Genomic DNA, 27,733 nt, shown 5'->3' with positions numbered 1-27,733 from the left:
CACGAGGAACATGGAGAAGAATAAAAGAAGCTGATATACACTGAAGTGATAAGACGTGGAACTAGATAAAAAAGTTAGCTCAGGTTAGAGAAGGATGGAAAATGTTTGTCTGTGGGCTATGGATATACCCTGACCCAGGATGGAAAAGGCAATGATGATGATGATGATAAGACAAATTAAAATAGAGTATTGTGTGGTTTTTTCATGGGCTGCAGCAATTTGGACTTAAGTCTGAAAAGTCTCCCGTGATTATTCAGACTCAAATTTCAATGCGCATGAGCAGTCAACAGGTTATTTGGACTCAGTCTGAATAGAAGTCTTCCATGGCAGTATAGTTTTTAATTTTTATATTTTAAATATTGATAATTACACAGAATTGATGAAATCAAAGTAACAATATATATAGTAACTGTCAACGAGTAGTCTAAACCCGCTTTATATGATAAGAAAAACAAAATCATTGATCAATGGAAGAATTATCCATACCCTAGATCATCAAAGGCACTGAATAATAATAATAAATGGCATTTATATAGCGCTTTACCCCGTTGTCACAGGCTCTAAGCGCTTTACAGTGATATAAAACAAAATCATTGATCATTGATCAATGGAAGAATTATCCACACCCTAGATCATCAAAGGCACTAAATAATAATAATAAATGGCATTTATATAGCGCTTTACCCCGTTGTCACAGGCTCTAAGCGCTTTACAGTGATATAAAACAAAACATATTACAGTGAGACAAGTGTGAAGGAAACGTGATACGAATTCAATTTAACAACAACAAAATATGAAAATAATATTGCAACATTATGACGTAAAAAGATAATACTTTAAGCGAGATTTGAACGTTGTCAAGGAATCCGAGCATCTCACGTGTGATGGGAGAGAGTTCCAAAAATGGGGGCCGAAAATTGAAAAGATTGTTCACCTGTTTTACGCAATGGCTTAGGTTTGACAAGGATTGATTGGTCATTGCTTGACCTCAAGTTTCTATTGGGGACATATATGTTTAGAAGGTCTTTAATATAGGAGGGACTGTTCGTGCTCAGGGATTTGTAGACAACAGTACAAATCTTATAGGCAACTCTTTTTTCCACAGGAAGCCAATGTAACTCACGGAGAAGAAGAGTTGCTGACGGGTATTTTTTGTTATTGCGTACAATGAGCCTGGCTGCGTTATTTTGAGCAACCTGAAGTTTGCTAATTTTGTCTTTAGCTAAATTCGCCCAAAGGGAGTTACAATAGTCCAATTTAGATAAAACAAGGGAATTAATTAAAAGTTCTGCTATATGCTTCGGTATTAAATTACGAATTTTGCTTATTTTTTTCATTTCTATGTACATAGATTGTATGGTGTTATTCACGTGGCTTGTCATGGAAAGATCTTTATCAATGATGACGCCAAGGTTTTTTGCTTAATTTGAAAATTCTATTGTACTATTTCCGAGATTAATAGGTGATTTATTTGCCTGTTTAAGGATACTCGGCCTTCCACACATTAAAATCTCAGTTTTACTATAATTTAATTTTAACTTATTGTGGTACATCCAAGATTTAATCTCATTAAAACAGCTCGTAATTCGTTCTATTAAAAACTGTAAATTACAAAGGGGGTGCTGAATCATATATTTGCGTATCATCTGCATAAAAATGATAACTCAGATTGAATCTGGATATCACACTAGAAAGTGGCTGCATATATACGGTAAAAAGGACAGGGCCAAGAACAGAGCCTTGTGGCACTCCAAAATTTAGTAAAACTTGTTCTGACTGAACACCATTCACCACGACAGTCTGCCATCGATCCTGTAAATATGATGTAAACCATTTAAGGGCAATTCCTTTTATGCCGAACGTATTTTCTAGTCTTCTTAACAAAATGTCATGGTCAATGGTGTCAAAGGCAGCTGAAAGATCTAAAAGACATAATACATTGATATTGTTAGCATCAGCATTACATAGCAAGTCATTAAAGATTTTAAGAAGCGCCGTTTCAGTACTGTGTTGATGTTTGTAGGCTGACTGAAAGGGTTGTTCCAAACTGTTGTTCTTAAGATGAGATGTAAATTGTGTAAGAACTACCTTCTCCAAAAGTTTTGACAAAAAAGGTAAATTTGATACAGGACGATAATTGTTTAATATATTGTGGTCCAGTGATGGTTTCTTCAGAAGTGGTTTGACGAGGGCACTTTTAAAGCACGATGGAACTTTGCCCGTCAGTATGGATGTATTTATGATTGATGTAATGGATGGTAATAATGTATCGATGGAGCTGGCCAAAAGCTGTGCTGGTAGGGATCAAGGTCGCAGGATTTAATGGGGTTTTTTTTATCAACTCGTTTATGAAACTAGGTGAAACTGGTTGGAACTTGTCTAAAGGGGTGCCACAGAATGTATTTGTATCTATAAATGGTTCATGCCGATCTAGTTCTGAACGAATGTTATGGATTTTGTCTTTAAATAGGTTGACAAATGTGTTTGGCAAGTCTCTTTGATTGGTTGTAGACGGTAAGCCTGAATTCGCTGGACACTCTATACTCTGTTAATAGGAACAGATTTAAAAGTCTTCAGAAGTAACAAAAATCAGTTTAAGTAAATGTGGTCTAAAGGAAAAGCTTTGTTAATTAACAATGCGATGTCCAAACAAAATCAGGATAAATTTTTTTGTTTTTGAATAACATATTCTGATAGCGTTAGACATGAAACAATCCTTCTATGATCCAGAGCAGGGGTTATGAGCTGAGTCAGTCTGATATGAGCAAAAAAAAAGAATTTCTTCTGAACTCTTCTTCTGTTTCTTTATCAGTTCCACCCTTTGCCCACTGCCATACTGTTTCACTGCGCGTTATGAGTGTTAATAGCCACGGGAGACTATTCAGAGTCGAGTCCAAATTGCCACTTTGTTTCTCATCGGTAGATGTACATTCGTACAGTAATAAACTGTGTAATGAAATAGAGTAAAGTGCATAGAGCCTTACATAAAAACATCCAAATCTGAATCCAAAAGCCAAAAATTAAAATAAAAAATTACGGGAAACGTAAAACCGTGGATAACAAACAATACTGATTAAAGGATTCATATAGCCAGTACTATAGTTATGTCGTGTACTGAAGCCATCTCTCTCTCTTCTCTCTCTCTCTCTCTCTCTCTCTCTCTCTCTCTCTCTCTCTCTCTCTCTCTCTCTCTCTCTCTCTCTCTCTCTCTCTCTCTCTCTCTCTCTCTCTCTCTATTTCGATCGCTGCATCCTGTGGCAATCAAGTGGATTCCCCATTTCATGATTGTCGTCTTTTACCTCTTGCTTCACCATGTTGGTTCAAGTGTTCACATAGTCTTGAATTGGTAGGGCGTACGGCAGTTGCCCCAACACACATTTGCGGTGTCTCTTATCTTCATGTCTTCACACTCCAATTTGACACAATTTGCTATATCTGGGTGGGGTTCTTAACCTTCCATAGTGGGCAGGGGGGTACATACTGTGTCTTTTATCCCCTTATATCTGTTTTCCAACATGCTTTCTGTATGTGTCTTGGAATGAGATTACTTGGTTTTGCCCTGGCCCTGGCCGGAGTCCTAGCTGGGAGGGAAACAGTCAAATTCATAGTTAGTTTTGGGAGATTTTTTGTAAATCATCTCTCTGTTATGTATTATTATATTTGTTATTTTGAATGTATAATATAAGCATTTGAGTGTATTCCTCATTGTGGGATGTTGTGCTGGTGTGTGGTTGAGACATTTAGGTGATCTCAAACTAAATACATTGATGGTGTGCTCTTGGAATCTACATCCGTTCCCTATTTGAACCACTCCCCTTTATCTTACTTTTTTCCTCAAGTCCTTTTTACTGTACATCTAGAATCTTTTCACTTTCCAATTTTCTTCCTTTTGACTGGCGCTGATAGGACCTAAATGTGTTGCAAGCGCCGTAAAACCCTTAAAAACATACAAACAAATTTGCTATATTTCTTTGTAACGAGTTCCGGCATCTTAGATGGAGCAACACCAATTTTTTATGATCACTAGATAGTCAAATACAAGCACAGCTGCCCGTTCAATAAACAGGAAGATAGGTCAATCAACACAAAATTTATGATATATATATAAGTTGAATAAAATTTAACTCAACTTCTGTGGCTATAGAAAAATAAAGGAGGGTGAGAAATTTAATGTAGCGAATGAAAAAATTGGAACTGGCTCCAAGCATGGATTTGTTTCTACGTCTAGATTCTGAGTCAAGAAGCTGTTTGGGGTTGTAGACCCACACGCTACAAGCACATTCTTGAGACAATGATCAAAGTTAAGCCTAATAAACATATTTAATAGTATTCAGCTTCCAGGATATTGCAATCCTTCTCATTTAATTCTCAATGACAGAAGATAAAGCTCAGGAAAGTATGATTGTCAAATAGTATTCAACTCCTAGGATATCACGACCCTTCTCAATGAGAAGATACGAGTACATTGGGAAGTGGTCATAACTGTTTTTCTAGATTATTGCAGACCTGTCATAAATCCTGGAAAATCCGGGATTATCCCGGATTTAAGCCAACATCCCGGACTCCCGGAATTGATCTGATAATCCCGGATTGTCAATGTCGATGTTTTAAAAAAAAAAAAAAAATTTTTGTGCGCAAATTTTTAAATTTACGAATACACGTGCGATTCAAGGGTATTCGATGACAGAAATACGGTAAAATGTCGGGATCGACTTTTTACTCTTAACGGTCCTCTTTTGGGTACGAACTGGCAATACAATATATCGATTACTTTCTTAAAATTTTGGATCCACTGCTCAGACTGCATCAATTCAACTTCAACCCATAGATTTATAAATAGTGAAAGATAGGCTGAGCAGCGGGGCGATAATGTAACACACTGGGGATGCACGCCATTAGCTACATGACCCTCATTCGCTTAGTTCAGGTGCGCCGGTATCTCTCTCTCTCTCTCTCTCTCTCTCTCTCTCTCTCTCTCTCTCTCTTTCTCTATCCCTTTCTTTCTTTCATTCTCTATATCTTTCATCCATTCATTCCCCCCCCCCTTTCTCTCTCTTTCTCTCTCTCTCTCTCTCACTCTCTCTCTCTCCCTCTCTCTCTCTCTCTCTCTCTCTCTCTCTCTCTCTCTCACTGACTCACTCATTCTTTCTTTCATTTTTTCTCTATCCATTTCCAGGGCTGAGAATCTTCCGCCTAAAGGCGGATTTCTGCCTAAACAGTGTTTTATCTCCGCCCATCACCATCACAATTCCGCCTTTTAAAAAGACTCACCACAACCACTACATCAACATCCCTATCACCATTACTACTACAACCACCACCACATCATCATCTCTACCACCACCACCATCACTACTACAACTACCACCACATCATCATTCCTACCTATCACCATTAATACTACAACCACCCCATCATCATCCCTACCACCACCACCATCCCTACGACAACTACCACCACATCATCATCCCGACCATTACCACCACTACAGCTACAACCACTACTACTACAACTACCATCACACCATCATCCCTCAGTGATGATAATCTTCCGCGGATCCGCAAAATTCCGTGATTTTAGGATTTTTCTGAAATTTTCAGCTGTTTTTGCCGTGTCAAACATTTTCGGCTAAGAGGTAGTTTAGCTGAAAAATCACCAATATGTCTTTTGTCATTTTTGACACCTCTGCTCTGTTGCATGATTTTTGATGACATTCCCATGCCCATGACATTAGTCTAGACACACTGGTGCCAAATGTGAATAGTGGTACAATACCCATGACGGCCTTGGATGAAAAGATGATCAAAAGGGAAGGGGATAGAGCAAATGGGTGTCAATATTTTTGTACCATCTAGCTTTGTACTCCTTTTTGTTTGTTTGTTTGTTTGTTTGTTCTGAATTCAATTGAATTCATTACAACTTATTTCTGATTACCAATTAAAACAAAAATCAGAGTGGTCTCTCTCTCTCTCTCTCTCTCTCTCTCTCTCTCTCTCTCTCTCTCTCTCTCTCTCTCTATCTCTATCTATCTCTCACTCTCTTTCTTTCTTTCTTTTCCATATTTTATTTCTCAGCCAACCTTTTTACTTCACATTATTATGTTTATAGATATCACTTTGTAATAGAGAGAAAATACAACAGTAAGTTTGGCTGATTTTGATTTAGATTCGCTCATTTGATGGAATATGTTTTGCAATTGATTAAAGATTATTATTCATAAGCTGCATAACCACAAGGTTGCAGTAATACACACACACACTAGCCGTGTTTGTAGTATAAAAAAATACCTCCTTTTGGCCAAAAGTTTATTATAATATCTTGATATAGTGGGAAGCATTATAGAGCTCTACAATGTTTAATTGGAAATGACAATTTTATAAATTATATTTACAAAAAGTCAGTTTATATCTTGTGATCAGAATAGACATGTTTTAGAAGTTAGTAATATATGACGTAATATTAAGTAACAATGAATAGCTATGTTATTTTTTGCATTAGATTTGGGCTTGACAGACGGGCCGATAGATTTTCCTCCTTTTTTACAAATTATCATTATCTTCACTGATCCCTACCACCACTACTACAACAACCACCACAACATCATCATTCCTACTACCAATACAACTACATCCTCCGCCACCACATCATCCCAACTATCACTACTACTACTACCACCACGTGATCCCTTCCACAACTATTACAACCACCACCACACGATCATTCCCAACACCTCTACAATTACAACCACCATATCATCATCCTTATCACGACCCTACTTCAACCACCACTGCATCATCATCCCTACCGCTACCTTTTTTAACTGCAAGTACAATATGTTGTAATTACACTTTCAACTTTTGAAATTCCTCCAAGTGGTGTTAGAAATTATTGCGAGACGCATTTTGGATTGCATCTCAGTAGATTTTAATGAAATTCAAATTTATACGTTATCGTCGCATAGATGGGTCTTGAACTATTCGCTGAAAAATTTCCTCCATTTTCGTGACCAGTCATTCTCACTCCTGAACCATCATGATATCATGACCATCCCCACCACAAATATCACGACTACAAAAGCAACTATCACATTATCATCAGTAACACCATCTCCACAACCACATCATCACTGTCATCATTATAATCAGTACCACCTCTAGTGCAAGCACCACTATCACATCATCTTCCTGGTGGGATCTTTACTTGCATAGATCAGAATTGCTTTCTGTCTTTGTCTTGGCTTGATCCGTTTCCTGGCCAGATTCATTGGCAGGGAGGGAACCAATTAAATGTATAGTCATGGTTTTTGGGAGATGATATGTTTGTCCTCGTAAATCATCTCTCTTTTGTGTGACGTTAGATTTGTTGTTCTAAATTTTGTATTAATCTCACAAGGATTCTGTGCTTGTGACTTGGTGAAACTTTTAGGTGACTTTAAACTAACTACATTGATAGTTTGATCTTGGAGTCCGTTTCTCACAAACGGACTCCAAGATCAAACTATCAATGTAGTTAGTTTGAAGTCACCTATTTGAACTAGTTTCACCTTTTCTCCGGTACTTTTGATTTACTTAAATCTATATTTTTTTACAGACCCATTTCTACCTTTTAAGTGGTGCTGAAATGACCTACAAGTAAAAGTGAAGCAAGCGCCGTAAAAACCCTTCGAACTAATAGCTCAAAACTCTCTCTCTCTCTCTCTATCCATCTATCTCTCTTTACACAAACACCCATAGACACACAAATCAATAAAGTACACTTATTTGTTTAGTCCCGATTAGTTTTCATGTTCATCCTCCACTACTTACCAATAACAGGTCATCAGAAACACCTTGACTTCAATCTCTCTCTCTCTCTCTCTCTCTCTCTCTCTCTCTCTCTCTCTCTCTCTCTCTCACTGTCATACACACACATGACACATATGCACGTTCACATAGAAATCAATAAAGTTCACTCAGTTCTTTAGCTTCATTAATTTTTCACGTTCATCGTTCTGTACTCATCACTAAATTTACGTTGAGCTCTCTCTCTTCTCTCTCTCTCTCTCTCTCTCTCTCTCTCTCTCTCTCTCTCTCTCTCACACACACACACACACACACACATACACACACAAATCAGTAAAGAGCACCCAGTTCTTTAGCCACAATATGTTTTCATTTTTCATCTTCCTATACTTAACAGTGACACAGACACACACATGATTCAATTAAATGTTAATTTCCTGGCAATTGCCAACATGAAACATACGTTAACTTAATATTTACGATTAACAAATAAAACACAACACACATAACAATAACGTTCACTCAATACTTTAACCTAATCTTTCTGTACCTATCACTATATTCAATTGGAGCAGTCTCTCTTTCTCTCTCTCCTCTCTCTCTCTCTCTCTCTCTCTCTTTCTCATATTTTTCTCTTTCTCTCCCCCTGTCTCTCTCTCTCTCTCTCACACACACACACACACACACACAAACACACACTCTATCTGTCCTTCTATCAGACAAACCTAAATCTATAAAGTGGATCATATCCTTTTCACATCAGCCATCAATCTCTCTTTTCATCTCCAAGTACACACCTTATCACCACCACCACCACCACCATCATCATCATCATCATCATCATCACTGCCAGTACTACTACTACTACTATTACTACTACTACTACTACTACTACTACTACTACTACTACTACTACTACTACTACTACTACTACTAATACTAATACTACTACAACAACCACCACCATCGGCACACCATCATTTCATGAAGGACCACCACTACTACTACTACAACCACCTCCACATCATCATCATCACCATCATTACCACCACCACGACGACGACATCAAAACACTATCACCATTAAAACAACAATCACTACCACATCCTTACCACCACTACTACAACCTCCTCCAACACAATATCACCACCACCACTTCTGCAACCACCACAACCACATACATCATCATTATCATTACTGCCACCAGTGCAACATCCACCATCATATCATTATTACCACCACCCCTACCATTCATTTTTATATTTTATACGTCATAATGAAATTGGTTTTGGAACTTTACTTGATTTGAAACAAGGGGTATTAGGATGATTATAGATCTCAATAGATTATATTTACTTTGCAGAAATTCCTGTTTAAGCATTGAAATTATTCGGAATTGTTTCTGAAATTTACGTGAGCCAAATTTTAAGTTGACGTCTCTGGTCAACTTGAAACAATGGGAGGTGGGCATTAGTGAATCTGTGAATAAGGGAGATGTGGCGACTACCACTACTACTACAACCATCACCACATCATCCCTACCACAACTACTACAACCACCACCACATCATCATACCTACGACTACCATTACTACAACCACCATGTTATAATTACACTTTCAGTTTTTGAAATTCCTCCGAGTGGTGTCAGAAATTGCTTTGAGACACATTTTGGATTGCATCACAATATATATTGATGAAATTTGAATTTATAGGTTATTTTTGCATGGATGCTTCTTGATCTTAGCGCTGAAAAATTTCCTCCTTTTTAGTGACCATTCATTCTCACCCCTGATTTCTTTCCCTATCTCTTTTCTCTCTATCTCTCTCTCTCTCTCTCTCTCTCTCTCTCTCTCTCTCTCTCTCTCTCTCTCTTTCTTTCATCCTTTTTCAATCTTTCTCTCTCTCTTCTCTTTCTTTCTCAATCTCTCTCTTTCTCTCTCTCTCTCTCTCTCTCTCTCTCTCTCTCTCTCTCTCTCACTCTCTCTCTCTCTCTCTTTCCACATACTTTATTTGTTTCTCTATCTCTCTCTCTTCTCTTTCTTTCTCTCTCTCTCTCTCTCTCTCTCTCTCTCTCTTTCTTTCATCCTTTCTCCATCTCTTTCTCTCTCTCTCTCTTCTCACTCTTTCTTTTTCCTTTTTCTTTTTCTCTACATAACATATATATCTCTTACCCTCTTTCTTTATCTCCCCCTCTCTCTTTCTTTCTTTCTCTCCCCCCCCCCTCTCTCGTTCCGCATACTTTATATGTTTCTCTATCTCTACTCTCTCTCTCTCTCTACTCTCTCTCTCTCTCTCTTTTTTTTTTCCTTCTCTCTTTCTTTCTCTATCTCCCTCTCCTCCCCTCTCTCTTTCTTCCTTTCTTTTCTACCCCCCCCCCCCTTCTCTCTTTTTATTCCTTTCTTTCTCTCGCTCTTCTCCTCTCCCCTTCTATCTCTCTCCTTCCTCCCTCCTCTCTCTCTCTTTTTCCTCCCTCCTTCTCTCTCTCTCTCTCTCTCTCTCTCTCTCTCTCCTCTCTCCTCTCTCTCTCTCTCTCTCTCTTGTTTTTTTTTTTTTCGTTGGCCTCCTAGTCAAGTCAACAATTATAGCTAAAGTAAACAAAAACACTCGGAAACAAATTATATTATTCCAGAAAACGATTACAACTACATGTATAATGATCAATACGAATAAAGCGCACACTTATCAATGATTTTTGTGTCCAACAGCATTTATGATTATGGTTGTTGTTTATTGGTTTTGTGAGGTTTATTAGACATTGGAGAGAATGATCTTATTTAATTTCAACCTCTTTGATGTCTGGCCCAACAGTAAATATTTTCCTTTGATGGAACAGTTTGGGACACGTGTCAATTGTATTTTGAGGTCGTCGCTATTTTTTCACTGCAAAAATTTCCTTTGTGGTGATGCACAGCATCTACCAAAGAGGGCGGTGGAACATTGACGTTTAAAAAAAAATTCTTTAAATTGATTATGTTAATGGAGGGCACGAAGGAGATAAATAAACCATGGAATAAACGAACGCAAAAACTAAAGAAATTCAGTAAGCGGCAATGACGAACAAGGGGACATTTTTCCTTATATCCCTGATTGGGTTGGAAAATCCCTGATTTTGCTCCTCAAAATCCCTGATTGGCATAATCCCATGTTGGCAGGTCTGTTATTGGTTGGCTAGAAGCCCTTATTGATGGTATCTTTTAATTTTTTGTTGTTCAGCAATCACGGTTTCTTCCACTTGAGAGATAAAAGTTTTGAGATACTGGTGAGGCTTGTCCAGTGTCAATCAGAATGAAAACTAAATTGGAGCCATTCAAAATTATCACTATACCCAGGATATTTTTTCACCCTTCTCAATGAGAAGATACATTGTGAAGTGGTCGCATACATACATGTTTCTAGACTCTTAGGAGAATAGAAGCCCTTATTTAATGACATCTTTTAATTCTACAAAAGATTTGGGATGCTGGTGAGGCTTGTCTGGTGTCAATCAGAATGAAAACTACATTGGGGCCATTCAAATATACAATGGAACCACCCCCCCCCCCCCCCCCCCCCCCCCCCTTCCGTAACCAGGTAGACCTTTTGATAGATTGAAAGGTCTAAATGTAACTCTTCTGAGTCTAGAAGATGGTAAGGGCTTATTGCCTCCTTGAAAAAATTATCACTCCATCTCATCATCACATGGTTAAGATGTTGTGACTAATAATGTGACGAAAAATTGTTATATGGTTAATATTAATAATGGAAAACTTGTGACCGAAAAATGCTACAAACCAACGGATAATCAAGCATAATTCAGAAACAACTTCAGATAAAACTAAAACTCTTAAAATTTTTGCATATGGTGTTTCAATATATCTGCCATGCGTTGCAATCACCAATGGGATGGCACAATATAATGCAGCAGTCACCTATGGGAATGGGGTGTTGTTGTTTACCTGGGTTGTTCAATTGTCTTTGGCCACTGAAACATTGGATGGCATAATGCCCATCTCATCCAGGACAGTCTAATCAATCAGTGTTGTATGAAAAACAGGAGTGTTTTTATGCTTTTTTTTTAGTGGTCGATGATAATCTGATATTGATCAGAGTGATTTGTGACAAAGAAACATCTATACTGTTTAATGTGTTTGATAAAATACTCACATCTGCCAGCCAAATTTAACCTATCAACACACAAAAATGTGTAATCTTAAACGCTTGTAGTCTGATAAATATAATTTACTGACAACTTTTCACCAAATGCTGTCTAAAAATAATAACAAAGAGCTTTGTGACATCACTTTCATTCTTTCTATAGGCAATACATTTTTTTACTTTGTGCAGAACTCCACAGAGCTTTTTATTTATGCATGGAGAGAGATTTTCTGCGTTTAATATTGTGTATACTCTGCTCACTTATCGTAGAAGTCACCGGGAAAATGGTTTTTATAATTTTTAAAAATTGCTTGGATTCAAAGTAATGATAGGACCCACTACCTGTATCGATTTAATTCAAATACTCCCGCCACATTGACATACTGACCCACAACCACCCATGTGCTGAAAATGGGATTTGATAAAACAAATTTGATTTTTTCGATAAAATCATCACAATGTCTAATCATTCTCATAATACACGCAAACCATCTACATGTCAATTGTAAACACCATGGAAAATTTGGTTAGAATTGGCCCAATGGATTTGGAGCCTTAATGTTACTAAAAATCCAATTTGCCAAATATAGAATATGATGACCTATATAAGTGTTACGAGTACTGCTGCAGTTATGTTTCTAATTCAAACCTGATCCCCTTGTTTTTTTGCAACCTCAGCTTCTTCATCAACCATCAAACCAAGAAGACCCAGTGGGACGATCCAAGATATCAACCTCACCAACCACAACCGCAGCCACAGCCTCAAGTAAACCCATATGCAGCTGCATCTGTAAGTTCCGCAAACACTGCATATTGCTTTTTTTTTTTTAAATCTTAAAAAGTTTTTTCATGATTATTGGTACACTGAGTAGACTTGCTACATAGAGATCTAGCTTTTTTTTTTTGTAATTATTTGTATACTGGGCACACCTGCTTTACTGACATGCTGCACATGATGCAGGATAAAATCTAAATCTGCTTTCATTTTTATTTTTTAAATTCATAATTTCTATATTTTATTGCCAGCCTTGAAGCTAATATCTTTTTATTCACATTCTTTCACTGTACTCTGGTATAAAAAAAATCTCTTTTATAAGATATAGTCTATTCTTTAAAAAATACGGTTGAGGTTTACATTGTTTTGCTATAACCCCTTGTTAAATTTTCTCCAGTGAGCACAGAATTACTGGCAAATCTAAAAATTATGAAACAGAATTTCCAGGCAAGTCGTTTAAGTCGGTTTTTTGTTGGATGGCCGCTGGTTGTTTGGATAAGTCGGATTTTGGTCAGGTAACGGATCAGTAGGTCGGAAAAGTCAAAATTTGGTCTGTAAAATTGACACAGGTCGGCAGTTGCAAATATCAGATCAGAGCCTATAAGCCTGTTACCATTGAAAATGCTCGCTTTGCCTGGTGATTAAAACAATCATACTAGCCATTCCTCTAACATGAAACACTCAACGGATATATTGGTGCCTCTAACTATGAGTCTGTTCAGTTTAGCGGCACATGTATCAGTTTGCATTATTGCAGGGATAAGTAGACCCAATTGCTGAGCTGCTTGACATAGTCAGTCTCGAGCCATGATGTCCTGAATTGTTCTTGCTTTGGAATTCCCTCAAATGATACAGGCCTGTAAATCTTCTGTCTATTGTCGGATTTCCGACAGTACGATTTTGCTCTATAAGTGCTAATATTTAACCAAACAAAATAATAGTAAAAATAAAATTCGTAACGTCAAAGAACAGAACCAATGAAAAATAAAATAAAAGACTTTTATTTCGTTCCTCGAAAAAAATAGATTTTATTCCGTTTCAAATGCCGACTTAAAAAAACAAAACAAAAAAACTTTTTATTTGTCGCATCAAAGACAAAACAAACCTTGCCGTTAGCTATACTATTATCATGCCACCTACACGCTCCGCTAGACGTGGATGTATTCACTGCCAGGCTACTGTGCCACAGTCAGCGAATGAGGGTCGCGAAGTTCGCGCGAGTCGTCTTCACACACACACCTAGTCAGTAAATAATGCACGCACAGAAGTGTGTCGAACTGGACTGGACGGTTTCTCTCTATTTTGATACCGACACACATGTATATCTCCGGTTCTCATATCTTTTTCTCTATATTTTATTGGTTCCGTCCGGATGTGAGACAGAAGAAAAAATAATGCGAAATAATTATTTTTCTTCGAAAATTATATTCTTCTTTGAAAGCTCTCACACGACTGCACCACCTCCTCTTCTTCTTCTTCTTCTTCTTCTTCTTCGTCGTCTTCTTCTTCTTCTTCTTCTTCTTCTTCTTCTTCTTCTTCTTCTTCTTCTTCTTCTTCTTCTTCTTCTTCTTCTTCTTCTTCTTCTTCTTCTTCTTCTCTTCTTCTTCTTCTTCTTCTTTGTCTTCTTCTTCTTCTTCTTCGTCTTCTTCTTCTTCTTCTTCTTCTTCTTCTTCTTCTTCTTCTTCTTCTTCTTCTTCTTCTTCTTCTTCTTCTTCTTCTTCTTCTTCTTCTTCTTCTTCTTCTTCTTCTTCTTCTATAAGAATTAATCCAAATAAACGAAAGAATCAGTGTAAGTATATAACACAAACAGGAGCGAAGATACGTGGCTTCCCGTGTCAAGCATGAGATACACATCCTTCAAAAGGGTAGGAATTGTTCTCTTCCTTTCATTTTACAACTAACTCAGACCTGGGCCCTCAAATAATTGGGATTTTTTTTTTTTTTGGTACCATAAAATAAGGACCTCGTTATAAATATTTAGGGGAAAGTGACATGATTTGACTAGTCAATTGACGTGTCATATCTGTGTTGTGTCCATATTTTTGTCCTGTTGTGTCTATTTTCGCGTGTTCAAAAAGTTCGGACAATTTTTTCACCAACCATTTACAGGCCTGATGATAAGATTGATAGTATTCAGTGCGATGATAATCTTCCGTAGATCCGCAGAATTCTGGGATTTGGGGATTTTCTCAGAAATTTTCTGCTGATTTTGCCCTGTCATTGACAGTGTCAAACATTTTTCTCTGATAAAAGCTCAGGTCAAGTGGTGGATCCATGAAAAATCGCCATGTCTTGTGTCATATTTTGACACCTGTGCTCACTTACATGAATTTTGGTGACACTCCCATTTTTATGTCGTCAGTCTAGACAAACTGGCGCCAGATGTCAGTAAAAACAATTACTTTTATGTCTTTTGACAAAAGTTAATTTTAAATCTCTTGAATATAAAGTATGTCTTAAAATCGTTTTAAGGACAGTACAATTCATTAAAACTTTACATACCCTAAAGTACGTTATATCTCTACTAATATAACATATGAAACAATGATACGATTTTGTTTTTAATTTGACTGGTGAACCGTTACATTTTCCTCCCTTTTGATAAATTGCCATTTTCGTCACTGAGTATTATAACAGTGCTGATGGTTTTCCTTGGATCTGCGGAGATCCGCGATTTTGGAGTCCAGAGGAGGAATTTCCTCCTTTTAAAAATTACATTTTCTCGAAACAATTTGCTAGCAATGAGAGAGTTGATGTGTGGTGGAACACACAGGTGCAGTTTCCCACTCTCCAGAAGTTAGCTAGAGTATCAATGATAGTCTATCATCTCAATTGCTCTAAAAGTGGGGTTTAGTGCCGTAAAAATGGGGCTTAAAGGCAATCGTTCAACATTTTCCTACATTTTCACTTTTTGTCACCATCAGCACTGTTATAAGTAATTGTCTGGAAATTGACTTCTTCGTGCCATTTTGTAATGTCCGATTGCGATAAATTTGTGGTAGTTTTTTTGCTTGGGCTGGTAGGATTTTTTAATGTCTCTGACACCCTGTAAAACTATTCTTTACACATTGATCTACAAGTAACTTGCAAACCCTTTTTTAAAAAAAAATTAAGGGTAATTCTATCACCCTTTCACTAAAATGATTATGTAGAATATCTGCTCGGGCATAATGATCAGTCCTTTGATTACTTGAAGCAATTGAAGCTGCCCAGCACCGTACTGCAGGGACTACAGCCCCCATAGCAGCGTAACGGAATTCACACAGCTTGGATGGTCTCCCTTACAAGACAGATGGAAAGAACGTTTAACTCTCATGTTCAAAATTATAAACAAAACTACGGCCATCTTACCAGAACAAGTAGACTTACAACGAAATACACGCTTCAAAGAAAACCCCATTCAAAAACACTAAAGCACCAATCAACAAACTCAAACATGTTCAAATTTCTTTGCACCCTGCACTATCAAAGACTGGAATGCTCTTCCCGAATCATGTGTGAACACAACAGATTTAGAAACATTCAAACGAAGATTATATCAAAATTCTTCAGCCTAAATGGCTGTCACGCTTAACAACTCTCTCCGCCCCCGAATACAAATACTCAGAATTGAGTCGATTCCGAGTAACATTCAGATTCAGATTCAGACTAAATTTATAAAAGGTAGCGTCTTTTGCTCTCGCGTGAGAGAATATAGGCAACATGTCTGTTTCCTTTCATCTGTGAGAGAACATAGAAATGGTGCCGACGTTTACTGAGGCATTATGATTGGTCATGTGATGGAAATCACTATCTGGCCACCTTTTTGCCAGATTCATTTGTGTGATGGCTCAAAAGATTCGTCTCGATCTGTGTTAATTTTCACAATGTAGTAGTATAATAATTAAAATAGATAAGTGCCTGTTCATAATAGCCTTCATTTCTCAGAAAATATTGCAGGTTTTCCATTCGTATATATATATACATCTGTTTTGATAGAAATTATGAATTTAAGGTTTTATTAGACTTCTACAAATTTGCTTTTGCATCTAGAGGGAATTTGGGAACATATGCTTGTGGTTTTATATTATTGTCAATGCAATCCTGACCTAAGGCTAAAGGGTGAATTGGCTCTGGTCCTTTGTAATATATCCACCTTTAATTGCTTCTCAAGATGATACCTATAAGCTGTTAGTACTATAGATTTAAAGAATAATTCTTGGGGGCTACAGTATTGGTGAATGGATTAATGACTTTTATAAAAGAGTGGATGCATTTGCCTTTGCCCAATTGAGAAGGGATAATAGATGCAAATATTCTTCACATTGTTTTTTTTTTTAATTTTCAGGTTTCCAATTAGCTGACAATGTTTAAGCGAGATATGAAACTAGAATAATTTTAAGAATATTTGTTAGGCTTTCATTCATTGACATTGTGATTTAGACTGGTTAAATTCTCAACTGTCATAATGAATATGAATATGTAATGATTCTCTCATTGCACAAAATCATAATGATAATGATAGTAATAACAACAACAACAACAATAATAATAATAATAATAATAATAATAATAATAATAATAATAATAATAATAATAATAATAATAATAATAATAATGATAATAATAATAATGATGATGATGATGATGATGAGAAGAAGAATGAATTAATTATTACAATTTTTTCTTTTCTTATTCTTTTTTTTTTTTGGAGGGGAGGGTTGAGGAGATGGATGGTTGAAATTTACGTTCTACCCACAAATAATGGTTGCTGAACATAATTATGTCATAAATAATTGTAAGACTGGTTGGTGGCTTTTATGTGCTTTTTGAAAATCAGATTTTGATTTTGCTTCCAATCTCCAAAACTTAAATGCAAAGTGGATACAAATATCAAGATTCATTGACAATCAAATTAAATTTTTGTTCAGCAAGTCAATTAAAATAGTAATAATCCTAATAATAATTTTAAGATTTAGACTTTCATAAATCATTTGTAATTCAGACTCAACATTTAAAATCGCTTTGTGGGGATTTAATTCTGATATATGATTATTAATCATCTGTACTGTGTGGATGCGACAGTTATTTTTACATTATTTCCTGTCACCTTTAATGGAGGCGATAATTAAAAATTTATATTCCAAAGTGTCAAACTAAATTTAGACAATTATTTTGGAATAACATTACATTTGAAGCAAATAATGCTAATTCTTTTGACTTTATTAATTAAGAAATTGATTGACAAAGAATTGAATCCATTGTGATACGAATATGAGATGTGATTTATTTATCTTGTTTCAGTATCATGTCATGTATGAGACATTCAAAGGATATATTATCCTAGTTACATACCTGCGAATCTGACGAAATTTTTCATAATTTTACGAATTTTAGACAACTTTCTGAGTCAATTAAGAAATTGTATGGAAAATTACGAATTTTTTATTCTCAGTAATACTTAAATAATGATAAAAAGAAGAACTACTACTGCTACTACCACTAGTAATACTACTTCTATTGTTCATACACAATTTCAGAAATTACTAATTTCCTTGTCAAAATTACTAAAAATTGACATAAAAATTACGAAATTTGAAGTTTTCAATTTGGCAGGTCTGTAGTTAGCATTTTAGAAGAAAGGATAAGATAAGAAATGTTTAAAATAAAGTATGCTCCATGACACCACAAATCAAAGCAGGTAGTTTGCAATGGATACGAAATACTCATTTTATTCTTTGTATAATAATAATCACGGTATCTTTACACTCTTATGTTCCCAATGGATAGATAATGTAAAAATTAGAAAAGAGAATATCTGCATCAATGATATCATTGAACAATGAGGAGTTTTTCTGACTCAGTTTTCCTTTTTTCCTCTCAATAAACAAAATAGAATGAATAAAAGATCTAAAATGTGGATAAGTAAGTACTTTAATAGAATGCAATATACTTCCAGTAAATAATTGAGTATGTTCTCCAATGCAGTAAAGTGAAAAAAAAAAGACAAGTCAAACAAGTAAACTCAATTATTTGCTAATAAGTTATTAATGTTCAAAATGATAGGTTTGCCAAATGGTATAAAACTTTGGAATAAAATAATATGTTATAATGAGAATATGAAATATGTCAAATTGGAATAAAATGGAATCCTGCCACTAGAGCGTTAATTCTAATAGTGGGGATGATCATATGACTTTTGATGACCCAATAGATTGAACGAAATTGACGCAGGCATGCCTACCATCCCGGAATTTCCGAATTTGTCCCGGAAATTAAAAAAAAATAATGGCTGTCCCAGAAAATACGGAAGTTTACTTTTTGTCCCAGAATTTTTTTAAAAAATCTGCTATTATACTACCATCATAATCATCCCTACTACCACTATAACAACCTCATCATCATCTCTACTATCAATACTACAACAACTACCACCACATCATCATCATGTCCACTATCACGACTACACCCACTACAGCCACATCATCATCCCTACCATCACTACTACAACAACTATCACCACATCATCATCCCTACCACCACTATGACAACAGCTACCAGCATATCATCATCCCTAACACAACTACTGCAATTACCACCACCACATCATCATCCCTACCACAACTAATAGTACAACTACTACCACATCACCTTCCCTACCATCATTACTACAATTTCCACCACCACATCATCTTCCCTACCACCACTACTACAACCACACCCACCACCACATCATCAGCCATCAACAAACCATATAATTTGGAAATTGGTTTGCTATTCTCTCTCATAATGGTTGGAGAAAAATATCCTTTTTGTGGTCAGTCATTCTCACCAATGGTCGTGTTATCTTGATGAGTTATCCTAGTTATATAACATTATTAAAACAGTGAGTGAGGATACCCCTTTTGATGCAAGCAGATTAGTAACTACACATACTTATAATAACCTCTAGCACCATTGTACCCACATTATTTTTTTTTTTATATCCATCGTTTGACTGTCTTTTAAGACATTACAATTGCGCAACGTATTGTTCCTACAATTTAAGGTTTTATCCGTAAAATGTCCCTGAATTTTGAAATTATGGTAGGTTTGCCTGTTATCTGAACCACCAATACTACCATAACCGTCATCATTCCTATGACAACCACCACTACCACCACATCATCATCCCTACCACCACTATAACATATGATATGATGTGGCACTGTCATGTAAGCTGAAGTCTTTGTGTGTTTTTTATATCTAAATATAAAATAGGCGTTAATCATAACCTCATAACTACTTATGTTAGACTGCAATTCAATTCATTGTTTGTTTGGGTTTGTCGTGCTACACATTTCAATCTGGGCAGACGTGCTTGACATTTGCTTGTTAACATCTGCTTGGGCGATCATTACATGTCTCATATCAATTGTTAGATGAATATATAATATGTCCCAGTGTCGTCTGAGAATGTAGGTTGGTGATGGAAAGGGTTACATTGACCGCAAAACTATGGAAACTACGGTATTGTGTCCTTTGATAAGCTGCTTTACATGCAATGCCCTACTCAACTCAGATTTATATGAGTGACTGGCCGAGTCCGAGTGATAAAAAGGAAACCTATCAGCTAACTTGTAAGGTATGCCATGGAAATTGACTCAATTTGCCCCGATGAGGGAATACATGAAACGTGGAGCAATTCATTCCCCACGACTTGTGTTTGCGTGTTTATCAACCCTATATAGGTAGTATATTATTGTTGCTTTTTGTCACAATTCTTTCCTTAATTCATCCAATTCTTTCTACTTGCCTTTCACTTATCAAAAGAGCAGTCACAGCAAAAGATTAGAACTGGTGAGGATAGAAGAAAATTAAAATCAAAATGCAATTCAAAACGGGGGACTTTGTATGATGAGTAGAGTAATGGATAATGTCAATGGGCCTTTCTAAAGGTGCAGTTTTTATTGTTTCATCAGCGCTTTTGGTAAATATCATAGGTGTAGTACACTGGCAAAACATATTGTTTTCATTTTGACCAGAATTTTAAAAAAGAACACACTTAAAGCTAAATGATACCACTGACCACTGTATTGATAAATTAAGATAACTCCCAATACAGTCTAAAATCACTTGAGCAAGATTAAGGTTTAAAGTGTCACAATATTACGTAAACTATTTTATCATCTCAGCCTACTGTTCAATGTGCCCAAATGTCTCGCAAGATTAAGGTTTAAAATTGTTGTGCATTAGTTGTTTTGATATGTCTGTATTTGAACTGAGCCAAATAAAAAACGTGTTTTTTTTTCCCAGTCTACACCAGGCACCCCAAGTTTCATATTATTATGCAAACAATTTTATCGGCCACTGTTCAATTAATCCTAATGTCACAATAACATGTAAACAACTTTATCGGCCTAGCCCCCATGTTAAATAAAAGAAAGCTTAATTCAGTGGTTAAAGATTATAAATCTTCCATATGACATGGTGCTGTCTATTTGGTGTGTTACTGAATTTTTACAAATGTACACACCTTATTGATCACTGGTCTCTAGCACACTTAATCTATTCAGAAAAAAAGAATACTCACTCCGCCAAACAACGGCAATCGCCATCACCACCTCCGTCATCACATTTAACATCAGCTCCACTACCACCACCAACAACACTACAATAATCACCATCACCATCTTTGTCGTCATCGTTATAATCATTATCATCATCATCATCATCACCATCTTCGTCATCATCGTCATAATCATTATCATCGTCACCGTCATAATCATCATCCTCATCATCTGAGGTTTTATTCGTAAAATGTCCCTTAATTTGAAATTGAGGGTAGGCACGCCTGTTGACGTCACTAAGCTCTTTGTTATTGTTGTAACTAGCCATTTTTTTTTTGAGAAGTTCTCACTAAATTGTATTAATCAGACTATAAACGTTTAAGGTTACACATTGTTACGCGTATTGGTACGTTCATATCCGGCTGGCGGTTGTTATGTATATGTTATGCCTATAGTGGGCAGGGAGGCATTTACTGTGTCTTCTATCCCACTATATCTGTTTCCAACATTATTTCTGTCTTTGTCTTGGAATGAGGTTACTTGGTTTTGTCCAGGCCCTGGCCAGATACCCTGGCTGAGAGGGAAACAGTCAAATATATAGTTAGAGGTTTGGGAGATGATATTTTTTGTCATCTCTCTGTTATGCACGGAATTGTTTTGTTTACATATTATATATGATTTGTAAACATTTGAGTGTATCCCTCTTAGTTGGGACCTGTGCTTGTGTCTGGATGAGCCTTTTATGTGATCTCAAACTAAGTGCTTTGATAGTGTGCTCTTGTAATCTACATCTGTTTCCTATTTGAACCAATTCCCCTTTGTCTTACATTTTCTTAGGTGCTTTAATTGTAATTCTAGAACTTTTTACTATCCCATTTTCTTCATTTTTTACTAGCGCTGATATGACCTTAATGTATTGCAAGCGCAGTAAAATCCTTAAAAACAAAAAACAAACAAGTTTTTTTAACTAAGCGCATAGTATCAATACCTCTTCCAGTCACTGAGTCCCTCTCGCGGTCAGACAAGAGCTGCATCACGCTCACCGTCACCAGCGCAGGCCTACCAGATGCAGGAGATGAGCGCTCATGCCAGGACAGGCCAGGGCCATGTGCAACATGGGCAGCAACAGACTGTAAGTTTGGGTTTGTTTAACCTGATTAACGTGATTTCTGTGTGATGTCTTATCATTTGAGGTTTGAAGCCCTCCTCTTTCTCAGTGCATGTAAATTTGTTTCAGCAGTTGCATCTCTGTGGTAAAGTCTGTCATTGAAAGTATGACAGGGAATAGGACAAACACTCGTAGTTAGTGAAATCAGCAGAGTTTTAAGAATTCTTTCATTTGAAAGGGAGAAAGAGCAGACACTATTACTCTATAAACGAAATCAGCAGGACTAAATTCTCGTCAGTCTTGATGTAAGTGCTCAAGCACCAAACCCTCCCAAGGACTATCAACTGTATTCAAAAAAAAAAAAAAGCATATTTGTCTGGGTTTTTTTCACCTCTGTGAGATGGTTTGCTTTTGCTTTTTATTTTTTCTCTAAAATTGTACTTTTTTTTTTCATGAGGTTCAAATCTTAACGTGTTAATGTGAAAAGATTTTTTAAAACTTTTTTTTCTCATTTAAGCATTTCCCATGCTTACTGCAATATAATATATTTAATAATTGTTGTTTCCTATGTTTAAGTGGTTTGTTTGCATTGCTTTACAATTACTCTACGGCATGGAGTGAGACGACTGAAAGTCAGGCTGATTTTCAAATTTGTACACTTTTTTTTTTCATGCAATCTTTTTTCTTGTATTTTCTTATGAGTTTGGCAACCCTGCTTTCCTGCCAATATTTAGCGTTTTTAAGTGTTTTACTGAATTATCAGGAAATATGCATTCAGATTTAGTCTTGAAGAGTGAAGCAAATGATCAAACAGTAGTCGCACATATCCACAAAGAGGTCAAAGTGCAGTTGGCAGTTAGTTAAAAAAACAAAAACTCTTTCTCTCTGGGCTACTCACCTTCCTCAATTAGATGCGGCTTTAGAGTATACCAGATTGAAAAATTGAATTTAAATGAAAAAAAAAAAATCATCCATAGACGAACAGTAAATCTAATTTTATGAAATTGTAAGTATGTTTTACAACGTTAGGTTGAAATTGAAATATCTAGCACCTCCATCTTTATTATGAAGAGGATGACGTTATTCGGTCATACAATATTGTCCACAGGTTTGACCAAATATAATCAACACAATCAGATCGCGTGCACACCATTCTTTAAGTGCTTTAGGTAAAATTCACACAAATACAACAAATATATTTTTAAAAAATGATATCACATTTTTCCACAACTATTTGTCATAACTCGTTTATTGGAAGTACATTTCATATATTCAACAGATGAAAATTTACAATCAGATACTCTAAAAGTATAAATTCACTTCAAAAATCTTATTGATGGGCGATCCAAAAATAGATATTTAATGAATAAAGTATTGAAGTAAAAATCAAAACAAAACAACACTTTCTGGCCTTTTATTTTGGTCAAAACTTAATAATATCTTGAGGCAGCGAGCAATTTGAATAACATTGTAGGTCTTTAAAATGTTATGTGGAAAGGACAATTCATTAAATGTTCACAAAAAGTAAATTTATGTCGAATGATAAGAATGGATTTATACTGGTAGTAGTAATATATTACAGAATACTAATACAAAACTATGTTCCTATTATTTTTACATTTTGCTTGTGTTTGATTGATAAACTGAGAAATTTTCCTCCTTTTTGACAAATTGCTATTATCATCACTGACTTCTAGAAGTTGTGTCCAGATTAAGCAAGGCTAAGTTTAAATAAATAAATTCAAATAAAATTCCCTTTGTTCATCCCATAGGAGAAATTTGTCTGGGGTCTATTCCAAGGGACTGGGTGGGGTTCCTGACCTCCCATTGTGGGCAGGGAGGTACATACTGTGTCTTCTAGTGAAACAGTCAAATGTTAGTTTTGGGAGATGATATTTTTTTCCTTGTAAATCATCTCTCTATTATGCACTGTATTATGTTTTGTATTAAATGTATTATATTTGATTTGTAAACATTTGAGTGCATTCCTCTTAGTGGGGACCTGTGCTTGTGTCTGGATGAGAATTTAGGTGATCTCAAACTAATAACACTGATAGTGTGCTCTTGGAATATACATCTGTTCCCGATTTGAACCAATTCCCATTTGTCTGCCTTATTCTTGGATGCTTTAATTGTTATTCTAGAACTTTTTACTATCCCATTTTCTTCCTTTTTACTGGTGCTGATATGACCTTAATGTGTTGCAAGCGCCGTAAAACGCTTAAAAACAAACATATTCCAAGGGAAGACTGGAATAACCCAGGCATCAGCAGCAACTCAGCTCTGCAAATTTGGCGAGGGTGAGGTTTCTTGCTCAAGGCCACACAGTGCAGTGGCAGGTGATCGAGCTCGGTACTTTTCGGGTACGAAGCAAAGACCGTACTGCTGAGCCACGTTGCTCGAATCTTAATTTTTTCCCAATACTTATGTCAGTTAATTAACGTCAATCACACAGTACATTTCGTTTTGCAAAACGGCATTGATTAGTGCCTGTAATTGATTCTTTTGTTTTTGTTTATCTCGAATTATGATGGTGTTGATAATGGTACTACTACTACTACTACTACTACTACTACTACTACTACTACTACTACTACTACTACTACTACTACTACTACTACTACTACTACTACTACTACTACTACTACTACTACTACTACTACTACTACTACTACTACTACTACTACTACTACTACTACTACTACTACTACTACTACTACTACTACTACTACTACTACTACTACTACTACTACTACTACTACTACTACTACTACTACTACTACTACTACTACTACTACTACTACTATACTACTACTACTACTACTACTACTACTACTACTACTACTACTACTACTACTAATAATAATAATAATAATAATAATAATAATAATAATAATAATAATAATAATAATAATAATAATAATAATAATAATATATGATAATAATATTAATAATGACGATGATGATGATAAGAAGAAGATGAATAATAATAATAATAATAATAATAATAATAATAATAATAATAATAATAATAATAATAATAATAATAATAATAATAATAATAATAATAATAATAATAATAATAATAATAATAATAATAATAATAATAATGATAATAATAATAATAATAATAATAATAATAATAATAATAATAATGATAATAATAATAATGATGATGAAATTCAATTTTAAGCATCTATCTAAGGCATGTAGATAATAATGTTTCCTGTAATAATGAACCGGGATTGTTTATGTTTTATATATATATATATATATATATATATATATATATATATATATATATATATATATATATATATATATTATTATTATATTATTATTATTATGATTATTATTATTATTATTATTATTATTATTATTATTATTATTATTATTACACGCTTATCTTATTGTGTCGTTGTTTTTTACTGTTTACATTCCATTTTATCAGCCACTCAGTAATTCCTGCTCATGAAATTTCTTGATGATGCTCCAAAATTTCTTTGAACGCTTTGCATGAACCCAACCCTTCTGAGAGAGAGAGGGGGGAGAGAGAGAGAGAGAGAGAGAGAGAGAGAGAGAGAGAGAGAGAGAGAGAGAGAGAGAGAGAGAGAGAGAGAGAGAGAGAGCGCGCGCGCTAGCTGTTCAATGTTATAGTTATCATTTAACGTTATAACAAGTGTAACTAAATGACAAATTGTCATATTTGTGGACAATAAAGATCTATCATCATCGTCATCATCATCATTATTATTATTATTATTATTATTATTATTATTATTATTATTATTATTATTATTAAAAATGAAGATTACTTTTAAAATGCTTCCATATGTGTGTCACAGTAAAGATTGTTCACAATTATCTTATTAAATTTTATTTTATTAAGAACTGAATTCATCTCACTCCAGTTATATTTCGGTAGGCTTAGATAAACTTTACCTTCTAATATTAGATCGTCTTTCCTTTTATAGCCTTCCCTCGAATTAATTTCTAATTAGTGAATACTTTTCGTTCTACATTCTGTCACGTAGCCACTTATTATAAAAGCTGATAGGTCTAACATTTGACACTCACTTTCTCTCCACAATCTATGCCGGACGGCCAGTCATTCTATTCCTATATATATATTGTAAGATTTTTATCTTTTGGGACTTTGTAGATATTATATCTACACCATTAAGACGCCGGAGCTTTTAACTTTGATTGTATAATCTTCAAGGATCAAACCCAAGCCCGCTGTACTACAATATAACCTCTTACCAATTGCCTGGAAGTGGAATTTTACGAGTCCAATCCTGTTATCAGAGGAATAGATCATCCAAGCCCATCAACTGCCTGGAAACGTAAACTTACGAACCTGAGATATTATCATAAGTTACGTAAAATATTCATATCTCTATTTGTAACTGCCACGCTCACTGTTTATCTCTTTTAATTAAATTTCATCATTATTTTTATTTCATTGTAAACAAATCGTTAATTGTTTTTCATTTATAGTAACTAGTAAATTCTGGGGCCTCATTCTACATATATCTTTATGCATAGTCGAGTAGCTCTTTACTCACTTGAGACCATGACATTTTGGAGGGGACACATATAAAGAATTGAATTTATTTAGTTACTTATATCTATTTCATCTAACTTTAAAGTTTAAAAACTCTTAATTGCCCCACTTGATCATATTTTAATTGAACTCCCTATTTACAGGATTAATTTTTTTTCTTTTTCATTTCTTCATTTAAATGGAATAGCAATTTATCCATTCATTCTTTCATTCAAATTGAATAGCATTTTATTGATTCATTCCTTCATTCATTTATTCATTTATAAATTATTCATTCATTCATTGTTCATTCATTTATTCATTCATTCATTCATTCATTCATTCATTCATCCATTCATTCGTTTATTCACTCATTTATCCAATCATTCATACATTTATTCCTCCTTTCATTCTTTCATTCATACATTATCCATTCATTCATTCATCTATTCACTCAGTTTTTCATTCATTCATTCATTCCTTGTCCACTTTGTTATTATATCACTCATTTCATTTTGTTGTTTGCCTCATTCATGAATTGTTTTCAATATGTTTACATTCCATAACGATTCATTCACCTGTCATCCAATCACTCAGTGTTGTGAACACATTTTGTAACTATTGTAAATCTTACGATATTTTATTGTTTTGTATTTCAGACATCACTGTTAAACACTCTTCAATGCCTAATTACAATTGTTGAACAACCATTGAACAAGAGAGAGGTCCCAGCCACGAACTGAGTTGGTAAATATATCCTTCATTATTCTCTTTTACATGAGTTGGGCATCACATAGTAACTATAGACATCGTGATTTGTTTTGCATAGTGATTTGTTTTAAATGCATTTTTGGCATA

At 35.2% G+C, this 27,733-nt stretch overlaps 1 protein-coding gene across 1 annotated transcript in view; it reads left to right on the top strand.

The window, feature by feature from the left end:
• The window catches only part of LOC144962101 (uncharacterized), a gene marked incomplete at its 3' end in the record, with an annotated part of 41,232 nt that overhangs the window by 1,339 nt on the left and 12,160 nt on the right, over window positions 1-27,733 (top strand). Inside the window, exons 2-3 of the mRNA XM_078895063.1 lie at window positions 12,597-12,708; window positions 22,219-22,353. Of these exons, the coding sequence (XP_078751189.1) occupies window positions 12,597-12,708; window positions 22,219-22,353 (247 nt within the window). The remainder of the gene's footprint in view (window positions 1-12,596; window positions 12,709-22,218; window positions 22,354-27,733) is intronic.

Source organism: Berghia stephanieae, unplaced genomic scaffold (genome assembly GCF_034508935.2).
Source record: "Berghia stephanieae isolate SIO BIC M18660-M18661 unplaced genomic scaffold, UCSD_Bste_1.3 scaffold6, whole genome shotgun sequence".
Lineage (NCBI taxonomy): Eukaryota > Metazoa > Mollusca > Gastropoda > Nudibranchia > Aeolidiidae > Berghia > Berghia stephanieae.
Note: the sequence above shows the minus strand (reverse complement) of the source record. Positions and strands in the feature narration are given on the sequence as shown.